Genomic DNA, 10516 nt, shown 5'->3' with positions numbered 1-10516 from the left:
ATGTTTAGCGGCAGCAGAGCGTCCGGGGAAACCGGTTCAGAGTCCAAAACCAGCGGCGTGCTGCCTGTGGGCCCGGCTTCAGGCCGTGTTTCAAACGTGCGGAGCCCAGAAGGGCAGCTGAGCCTCCGCCTCTCACCGGGGGGACCTGGTGCCCGCACCCCCGAGACAGGCCCTCCCGTCTGCGGTCTCAGGAGGGGAACTCATTTCCAAACAGGGTGTTTGCAGACGTGAGTAAGTGAAGGATATGAGGTGAGGTCATTCTGGATCCTGGGGGGTGGGGGGTGGCCCTGAATCCAATGACACTGTCCTTGTAAGAGACGGAGGAGGAGACGCAGACACAGGGGAGAAGACGCGTGAAGACGGAGGCAGAGACGGGGGGACGCGGCCACGAGCCCGGGGACCCTGGGGCCCCAGGAGCTGGGAGAGGCGGGAAGGACCCTCCCCTGGGGCCTCAGGAGGGAGCACAGCCCCGCCCCCGGCATCTCAGGGGTCGCGCCCCTCCTTGATCTCAGGGGTCCTGCCCCCCCTGGGTCTGAGGGGTCCTGCCCCCCGAACCTGACTGGTCTCCAGAGCTGGGACAGGTCGTTCCTTTGGTTTTAGAGCACCGGGCGTGGGGTCCCTGGTTAGGCAGCCGTGGAAGGTAATGAGACCCCAGACAAAGCACAAAACGGGTCATCACGGCTGCAGATGAGGCAGCACCTGGTTTGGGGCAGCTCCATCGCCGATGGCCGGGGGGCGGGGGGTGCAGGCTCTTTCAGGGCGGGGCGCACAGCAGGGACAGATGGACCGAGCGGAGAGCTGGCCACGGCCCTGAGGCTCTGCCGTCCCCTTAATCAGGCTGATGAGATTGTCCAGACTGATCCGGCTTTGGCTCACCCCGGGCCTCCTGTGAGCAGCTCCTGCAGCAGCACAGAGTGGCCGCCCCACCCCTGCCCCCGGCTTGCTCACAGACCCGTGCCCCCCCTCAGCTGGCACAACCGGGGACCGGGGTCTGGACGTGGGACGAACATGAGCTCCCCGGAGGAGGCGGCATACAGGCTCCTGACCGAGTACACAAATGGGTTCATGGTGTCCCAGGTAGGCATGCTGGGACCCCGCTGGGGGGAGCTGTGTGCGTGCAATGGGCAGGGGGCCTTCCTCGGGGGTGTGTGTGTGCAATGTCTGGGGCTACGGGCAGGTGTGTGGACCACGAAATCCCTCCTGCCTCCCCATCCTTCTGAGAGTGCGTCCCGGGAAGCTCACCGCGGCCCCTTGTTCCCGAGGTTCTGTTTGCCGCCTGTGAGCTGGGCGTGTTCGACCTTCTGTCCGAGGCCCCGGAGCCCCTGGGCTCGGCGGCGGTGGCTGCGCATCTGGGCACCTGTCCCCGTGGGACGCAGCTGCTGCTGGACACCTGTGTGTCCCTGAAGCTGCTTCAGGTGCAGACGAGGGGAGGAGAAGGTGAGCCCGCTTGGCATTTTCAATATGCACACGGCACGCGTTTCCCGTGCGGGGCAGAGAATGAGTGGTTCCAGCGCGGGGGCCATTCCTCTGCAGCAGCCGAGGGCCCTCACAGCAGCCGGAGGCTTTATGGGAAAGAACGGGCCTGTCTGGGTGTCAATAAAACTTTATTTACAAACACAAACAGTGGGCCACGTTTAGTGCGCGGGCTGTAGTTTGCTGACCGCATTCTGGGGGTGGGGGTGGTCCGCGTGCCGGTGTGGACATGGGTGCCCTCACAAAGTACCCAGTGAGCAAGCGACAAATGATGGGAAAACCTCAAGGGAGTAACTGTCAATGGAACGAAATCTATCCACTTAAAGCGTTTCCATTCGTTATGACGTGACGTCCCTACTCTGGTGTTGAAGTGGCTTTTCTTTTATGAAATATGACGGTGCGTTTTATTTTCCTTTTAATGTCCTCACTTGCAAAAATTCAAAATTCCAACCGCACGTTGCTCATTCTGACCATTTTCCGGACGGCAGATTTGCGAAGTCGGTCACGTAAACGCGGGGTGCCCAGGGCACCAAGGACGGAGGCTGAGGCATGGGACTGGCCGTTTGCAGACGTGCAGGGAGGGGTAGCTCACAGCCAGGCCTCGTCCCAGAGCTGCAGCGTGGGCTCCGGACACGGGAATCCAAACCATTCTCTGTGTTCCTTTGCAGCTGTGTATCGAAACACAGAGCTGTCCAGCACCTACCTGGTCCGGGCCAGTCCCAAGTGCCAGGGCAACATGGTGCTCTACCTGGCCAGGACGACGTACCTGTGCTGGGGCCACCTGGCCCAGGCCGTGAGGTGGGCGAGGTGTCGACGGCGTGGACGGGGCCCCGGGGCTCCCCAGAGACCACTTGCAGGGCCTCTGAATCCAACACAACCCTGCTGGGTCTGGGGTCCAGAACAGACGTGAGAACCCCCCTGGTTCCGGCCCGTGTAATGCACGTCATGCTAATCCGTCCTGATAACAAGCCCTTGGCCTTCAGTGGGGCCCAGGGACAGGCCCTCGGCAAAGCGGGGAAGGGGACTCACGATAAGAGTCTGCCCGGGTCATGATGGTTCAGGCTGGACCAGACTCTGAGGTGGGGCGTCCTGGGCCGTGCGGGGAGTTGAGCAGCCGCCCTGGTCTCCTCCCACACGTGCTGCTATGATGTCTCCAATCGTGATGATACAAACATGTCCCCAGACATTTCAAGTGCCTCGTGGGGGCAGAATCATCTGCAAGTGGGAACCGCTGACATAGATGGAGAGACAGATGGGTGGGTAGGTACATAGATAATAGATATATGGATGGGTGGATGGATGGATGCATGGATAGCTAGATAGATCAATATGATAGATGATGGATAGATGTAGGGATGGATACGTAGGTAGTTAGGTAGGTAGGTAGGTAGGTAGGTAGATAGATAGATAGATAGATAGATAGATAGATAGATAGATATGATGGGTGAATGGATAGATGACAGATAAATATGATGAATGGGTGGATAGATAGATGCATAGATCCATAGATACAATGGATAGATGGGTAGATGGATGGATGGATAGATAGATTAGATAGATAGATAGATAGATAGATAGATAGATAGATAGATAGATAGGATAGATGGATGGATGGGTGGTTGGATGGATGGATGGATGATGGATGGAAGGAAAGATAGATGATAGACAGATAGATACATACATACATAGATGATAGATATGATGGATGAATCGATAGATGATAGATAAATATGATGAATGGGTGGATAGATAGATGCATAGATCCATAGATACAATGGATGGATGGGTAGATGGATGGATGGATACATAGATAGATAGATAGATAGATAGATAGATAGATAGATAGATAGATAGGATGGATGGATAGATGGATGGATGGGTGGTTGGATGGATGGATGGATGATGGATGGAAGGAAAGATAGATGGATAGATAGATATGATGGATGAATGGATAGATGATAGATAACTATGATGGATGGTGGATAGATGATAGATAGATAATGGATGGATCCGGAGGTAGATAGATCAATAAAAGATGGATATTGATAGATAAGTATAGATAGATATTGATAGATATTAACACACAGATATTGATAGATGGATACAGATACATGACAGACACTGATAGGCATTGGTAGGAGCACAGAAAGGCGCCTTTGTCCCCAGATGGTGGCCGACAAGTCCTCTGGACTCAGCCTGCCCAGCTGCATGTCATTCCCCCGCCCTTTGCAGGGTCGCCAGATCCTGTCGTTCGTCGCTCTCATGGCAGAGCCGGGCCACACGTGCGCCCTGCAGCTCCGAACACACATGTCTTCCACAGCAGAAGGGGGCCGTGCCCGTGTCTGCTCACAGAGTCCTGTCCCCTGTGTGATGTCTCTGCGACGGGCGGTGGGATGTGCCACCCGCCGTGCGCACCCGCTGGCGTCCCCGATGCGGTCAGGTCCCTAGTGACCGCGTCCTTTCTGTCTGCAGGGACGGCAAGAATCAGTACCGGAAGGCCTTCGGGGTGCCCTCAGACGATCTCTTCACCGCCATCTACAGGTAACCCACAGGCCGCCGCTTAGGGCATGAGGTCCCCGCAGGGCGGGATCCGGGTCCAAACAGAGCAAAAGAGAAGAAAGCCCATATTCCAGTGAAAACAAAACAACACACAAAAAAGTAGCCGACTTTGCGGTTGTGATTCTGTGCTGGTGAGTTTCCGGAGAGGTGGGAATCCGTCCCTGCCGTCGAGGGTCTCGCCGCCCAGCGCCAGGGAGGTGCGAGGATGAGGCACGCTCTTCGCTTGGGCCAGACTTACCCAGGCCGTGGGTCGGCTCCAGGCTGAACACGGGGTCGGTGTGGCCGTGGCCTGTGGTGTCAAAGTGCTGAGCTGGGCACGGCCGGGTGGCTGTTTCTGGGCTTCCCAGTTGGCCAAGGGGCGGGAAGGGAGGATGGGCCGGGGCTGTGGCTCCCGTCCCCTCCTGTGCTTCCCAGCCGGGTCTTCTACCCAGTGTCCCCCTGATCCCACTGTCTGGGGCCACTACCCAAGGCCACGTGTACCCGGTGACCTCCCTCAAAGCTCCCCGAATTCAAACTAGCACAGCCCCTATTCCGGTGGCAATGGACGCCCGTGGTGGCTTCAGGTGCCCCCCGGGCGGGCTTTCTGGGCACCCGAGCCCGGACTTCTGACATCACGCATCGTGTCTGTACGTGCGCACATGGATGCCCGCACGCGCGCCTTGGCGGCGAGCCCGTGGCCCCCGGCTGCTTGCTCAGTGCGCTGACTGGGTGCCCGAGCTGGGCGCGCAGGCTGTGGCCTGACCTTGACGAGCCGGTTTCCGTGCAGATCGGAGGGCGAGCGTGTGCTGTTCATGCGGGGTCTGCAGGACGTCTGGAGCGTCAGCGGGGGACCGGTCCTGGAGGCCTTCGACCTGTCCGCCTTCCGGCTCATCTGCGACGTGGGCGGTGAGCGGGGGGCGGGGCGGGGTGCGTGGGAGCCGCGTGCAATGCCTGCGAGGCAGCGAGGGGAGACCGTGGGGACCCCCTTCAGGGTCCGGGAGAAAGTGTCCCGTCCACCTGTGGGGGAGGCCGGCTCCTCCCCGAGCACGACCTGCGCTCTGTGCTTCGGACCCGGGGCATCTGGGCGCGGCCGAGAACCCGTGCGCACCGGGATGCCCATCCCGCCCCTGCACCCGGCACGCACGTGCGCACGCTGTGCTCGCTCCGTGCGACGAGGGTGCAGCGGAAACACGCTCTGGGTCCTGGGGTCCAGCGAGGTTCCTGGGGCCCCGGGGTCCTGATGCGGATGCGGATGCGAAGGATGCCCGTGTCCTGAGCGTGTCCCCTCCGAGCCGCGGGGCGGGGCGGATCCTAAAACGCTCAGGGGTGGTGTGCGTCATGCACGTCCTCAGGGCAGGACGTGGGGCTCCGGGGAGGGACGGGTGTGGGCACCGAGGGTGACCCTGCCTGCCCTTTACGCAGACGCTCTTGCCTCGACCCCTGGGCGCTGCGTTGGTGGATGAGCCCCCGTGAGATGCGGACTCAGGGGCTCACGACACCGTGTGTGCCACGGGCACGTTCTGGGCTGATGCCAGGCCCCCGGTGACCCGCCCGACCGGCCGCGGTGCATCCCAGGGACGACCAGGAGGCTCGGTGCTTCGGCCGAGCTGCCGGATTCGGTCAGACGGCATCAAGGGGCCGCTGGGGATCCGCGGTGCTCAGACCCGCAGGGCGCCCTGATGGGGAAAGCTGATGCGGTTCGTTCAGAAGTGGCCTCTGAGCCTGGTCGCTGTGTGACTCTGGGCAGGCTCTGGGGTCTCTGTGCGCTCAATCCTCCGGGGACGGGGCGGTCGCTGCGCGGGCTGCTCGTGGGGCCCCAGGGCGCGTCTGCGTGTGAGTCACGTAGGACGCGGCCTTGAAGGGCGCTGCGCGGAAGGAGTGGCTCCGGCAAGGTCACGGTCAGCCCAGCTGGGGGCCCGTAGCTGCAGGGGTTCGTAGGTGACCTGGGGCCGTGAACGCGGGGGGCTGAGGCTGTCTGTCCCCTGACACGCTCCGCGCCCCTTGCAGGCGGCTCCGGGGCGCTGGCCAAGCAGTGCGCCGCGCGGTACCCTCGGTGTCGGGTCACCGTCTTCGACACGCCCGACGTCGTCCGGACGGCCAAGGAGCACTTCCCGATCCCGGAGGAAGAGGAGCGCATCAGCTTCTGCGAAGGTGTGTGTGCGTGCTGTGCGCGGGCACGGGGAGACGGGGACGCGCCACAGGGGCTCAGGACCGCAGACGTGCGCGTGCACGGGAGACAGGGACGCGCCGCCAGGGAGCTCAGGACAGCAGATGTGCGCGCGCGTGCACGGGAGACAGGGACGCGCCCCAGGACAGCAGATGTGCGCGTGCACGGGAGACAGGGAAGCGCTCCCAGGGGACTTGGGACAGCACACGTGTGCGTGCACGGGAGACGGGAACGCGCCCCAGGTGGCTCACGATGGCGGACGCGCGCGTGCACAGGAGACGGGGATGCGCCCCAGGGGCTCAGGGAGGCTGTCGTGAGCGCGCATGGGGGAGACGGGACGCGTCCCCGGGTGGCTGAGGACAGGCGATGACAGATGTCCGCATGGCTTCCTCCACCCTGCGAGCAACCGCCCCAACTTAGAATCGTGTTGGTGACGGATGGAAAACTGAACAGCTGTCCCGTGTTGTTACAGTGAGTTCCTCTTGGAGAAGAACTGCACTTTGAGGATTCGGGGCGTTTCCCCAAAATTTGTGTCCACCTAGAATTTGGACAGCACAGGGCTGTCCAAGGTTTCTTCCAAAATCGCTAGCTCTTTTTTTTTTTTAATGTTTTATTTCTGAGAGAGAGAGACGGCGTGAGCAGGGGAGGGTCAGAGAGAGAGGGAGACACAGAATCTGAAGCAGCTCCAGGCTCTGAGCCGTCAGCACAGAGCCCGACGCGGGGCTCGAACCCACAAACGTGAGATCATGACCTGAGCCGAAGTCGGAGGCTCAACCGACTGAGCCCCCCAGGCGCCCCTGACATCAGTGCTTTCGGAGCTGTGAGCTGTGACCTCAGGGAAGCAGATGCAAATAAACCCGTGTTCCAGATCTGAAGGACGGGGAGGGGCCCCACACACCGTTCCAGAATGTTCTCCCCTTGGCTGACACTCCTGTGTATCAGCGCTGGGCTGTCGGGTCCCCGCTGGGAAGAGCTGGGGCGCCGGTTTGCTCCCCGGGGACCGAGCTGCAGGCTGAGCCCAGGCCACCTGCGTGTGTCGTAGGCGATTTCTTCACAGATCCCCTCCCGGAAGCCGATCTTTACATCCTGGCGCGCGTCCTGCACGACTGGAGCGATGAGCGCTGCTCACACCTGCTGACGCGCATCCAGCGCGCGTGCAGGCCAGGTGGGTCCCGGGGCCGCGCGCGCGCACCTGGATGGAGCCCGCTCAGGGCGCCGCGGCTCCGGGGCCCCATTCGCATTAAGTAGTGCAGACCAGGCGGCGCGGACACCCGCTGCGTCACGATCCCCAGTTCAGCACGCAGGACGTCCAAGGCGCTCGGGGTGCGCGCGGACCCTGGGTGGACCCCCGTGCGGCCGGGCAGGGGTGGGGGTTGCATTGCGCACACGGTCTTCTCCTCCCGGGGGCGCGCCTGGCTGGTGCCCAGGGGGCCTCAGGGCTGGACCCCGATGCGGGCGTAAGGGCAGCAGAGCGTCAGGAGCGTCCGAGGGGCTGGGGGCTTGGACAGCAGGCTGGGGGGCGCGCGGGGCCCTCGGGCCGGCGCGTCCCTCGCTCAGGCCGCCCGTCCGTGCGGCAGGCGGCGGGGTCCTGGTGATTGAAAGCCTCCTGGACGCAGACGGGCGCGGCCCCCTGACCACGCAGCTCTACTCGCTGAACATGCTGGTGCAGACGGAGGGCCGGGAGAGGACCCCCGCCCAGTACGCCGCGCTCCTGGCGCCCGCGGGCTTCCGGGCCGTGCAGTGCAGGGCGACCGGCGGCCTCTACGACGCCATCCTCGCCAGGAGGTAGCTCCGGGCCGTCTGCAGCGGTGCCCGGGCCCGCGCCCCCACGCACGGGTGAACCCCTCAGCTTGCTCGTTTCGGGGGCCTGACAAGGGAGTGGGGCTGCACTGTGGTTGGCTGCCTGTCAGACTGTAGGTTTTGTCTTGTTCTGTTGTAGTCTGTGCCATTCTGTTCTATGTTATTCGATTCTCTTCTGCCCTGTTCTGTTTTACTCTATCCTGGTCTATTCTACTCTATTCTGTTCTTTCTATTCTATTCTATTCTATTCTATTCTATTCTATTCTATTCTATTCTATTCTATTATTTCTATTCTATTCTATTCTTTCTATTCTATTCATTCTATTCTATCCCATATTATTCTATTCTGTTCGATTCAATTCAATTCTAGTCTGGTCTAGTCTATTCAATTCAATTCAATTCTGTTCTGTTCTATTCTATTCTATTGTATTCTATCCTGTTCTGTTTTATTCTGTTCTATCTCATATTCTATTCTGTTCAATTCAATTCAATTCAATTCTAGTCTATTCAATTCTGTTCTATTCTATTTTATTCTATTCTATTCTATTCTATTCTATCCTGTTCTGTTTTATTCTGTTCTATTGTATTCTATTCTATTCTATTCTATCCCATATTATTCTATTCTGTTCAATTCAACTCTAGTCTAGTCTATTCAATTCAATTCTATTCTGTTCAGTTCAATTCAATTCAATTCAATTCCATTCTTTCTATTCGATTCTGTTCTCCTGTTCTGTTTTATTCTGTTCTATCCCATATTATTCTATTCTGTTCAGTTCAGTTCAATTCAATTCAATTCAATTCAATTCTAGTCTAGTCTATTCAATTCAATTCTATTCTGTTCTATTCTATTCTGTTTAATTCTGTTCTATCACATATTATTCTGTTCGATTCAATTCTTTCTATTCTGTTTTATTCTGTTTTATTCTGTTTTATTCTGTTCTATCCCATATTATTCTATTCTATTCTATTCTATTCTATTCTATTCTATTCTATTCTATTCTATTCTATTCTATTCTATTCCATTGTATTCCATTCCAGTCCATTCCATTCCAACCTGTTCTATTCTATTCGAGTTCTATCCTATTCTGTCATATCCTAGCCTCTATTCTGGTCTATGATTCTATTCTATTTTCTCTCCCCTCCCATCCTGTTGCATTTCCAGCTTTCTGACACTACAATTGACAAAATTATACATGTTTCAGCTGCACAACATGATAATGTGATGCACACACATGTTGTGAACTGACAACCAGAACTGAGGTGATTCCATGCAGCCTCAGCCTCACATGGTTACATTTTGTTTGTGTCCCTGGGAACGTTTCAGATCTGCTCTCTCAGCAATTTTCAAGTATACGATACAGTCTGGTTCACTGTCATCTCCACGCTGAACAGGAAGCCCCCAGGACTCATTCCACTCATCCCCGGGCCTTCGTGGCCTGTGACCCCCATGTCCCCATTTCCCCCCAACCGGTCAGCTCCTGACAGCCAGCCTCTGCTCTCTGCTTGTGTGAGCCCCACCTTACACGTGTCGGGTGCATGTCACAGGCTGCACGTCGGGCACTTTGCACCTTATTTCCCCTTCACACATGTCACAGCCGCCCCCCCACCCCGATACCTGAAAGCCACAACTCTGTTCTCTGATTCGATGATGACCTTGGCTCTTGGCTTGTTTTCTTTTAGATTCCACGGAGAAGTGGGGCCATATGGTATTTGTCTTTCTCTGTCTGACTTATTTCCCTTAGCATAATCATGGCAATTTATTTCAATTTTTCTCTTGGTTTATTTTAATTTTTCTCGGTGTGGCGAAACAGAGCATGAAATTCCCCATTTCAGCCTTTTTTGTTGCACGGAACATATTCACATTGCTGTCCAGGGAGACCCACCATTTGTGTCCAGAACTTTCTCATCTTCAAACTGAAGCTCTGTCCCCGTGAAACATTAACTCTCCGTCCCATCCCAGCCCCTACCCCCAGCTTACGTTCTGTGTCTATAAAGTCACCTGTGCTAGATTAAACTGCAGTATTTTAATAGTGGGTGTGTGTGTCTCTGTGTGTGTTTTCCCCAAATTGTCACCTGTTCAGCACCAGGTACACGGTCTTCTGCCCTGAATCGGGGTGCTGAGTGGCCCAAAGTAATTCCCGGCCCACAGACTGACCGGTGCTCTGGGATTTAGGGAACGAAGACCCGTGACTTCCGGGTGGCCCGCTCAAGTGCCCCGTCTGCTTAAAGCCACAGTTGTTCCCGGCTGAGGCCAGGCCTGGGGAGGTGAGCCGCGGGGCCCTGATCCCAGCATCCGCGTCACTCTGCTCTCGCGGATCGTCTCCGAGTCCCGGGTGTAGCTCCGGAGGCAGGGTCCTTTTAGCGCCCGCAGGGCTGTACAGGAAAGGAGCCGACCCGCCGATAACCCTCAACCTGCACAAGTCCCAGGAAGCAGGGAGCACCCAGCGTTGGCAATTTCCATTCCTAGGCTTTGTGGGCAACAGTCCCCTGACCTCGGGGCAGGCCACGTGACCTCGTTGCACCCCCGGCCTGCGCACT

The 10516-nt window shown here is 57.7% G+C and overlaps 1 protein-coding gene across 2 annotated transcripts; it reads left to right on the top strand.

The window, feature by feature from the left end:
* The first annotated feature begins 1008 nt into the window (after positions 1 to 1008).
* ASMT (acetylserotonin O-methyltransferase) lies at positions 1009 to 7967 on the top strand. 2 transcript variants are annotated; one of them, XM_039245295.1, is made up of 8 exons: positions 1009 to 1077; positions 1263 to 1437; positions 2142 to 2271; positions 3946 to 4014; positions 4799 to 4917; positions 6019 to 6162; positions 7221 to 7343; positions 7756 to 7967. In XM_039245295.1, exons 1-8 carry the CDS (start codon positions 1009 to 1011, stop codon positions 7965 to 7967), a joined length of 1041 nt encoding a protein of 346 aa, XP_039101226.1. The 2 variants fall into 2 exon arrangements, with proteins under 2 accessions (XP_039101226.1, XP_039101228.1); XM_039245297.1 differs by lacking the exon at positions 6019 to 6162.
* The last annotated feature ends 2549 nt before the right edge of the window (positions 7968 to 10516 follow it).

The sequence above is a fragment of the Hyaena hyaena genome, unplaced genomic scaffold (genome assembly GCF_003009895.1).
Source record: "Hyaena hyaena isolate Hyena2069 unplaced genomic scaffold, ASM300989v1 scaffold_259, whole genome shotgun sequence".
Taxonomy (NCBI): Eukaryota; Metazoa; Chordata; class Mammalia; order Carnivora; family Hyaenidae; genus Hyaena; species Hyaena hyaena.
This window is presented reverse-complemented; position numbering and strand designations above follow the sequence as displayed.

Coding starts and splice junctions, on each gene's coding strand:
- ASMT (XM_039245295.1), top strand. CDS start 1,009: ATGAGCTCCCCGGAGGAGGCGGCATACAGGCTCCTGACCGAGTACACA. Junction 1,078..1,262: donor ATGGGTTCATGGTGTCCCAG/GTAGGCATGCTG, acceptor CTTGTTCCCGAG/GTTCTGTTTGCCGCCTGTGA. Junction 7,344..7,755: donor CCAGCGCGCGTGCAGGCCAG/GTGGGTCCCGGG, acceptor TCCGTGCGGCAG/GCGGCGGGGTCCTGGTGATT.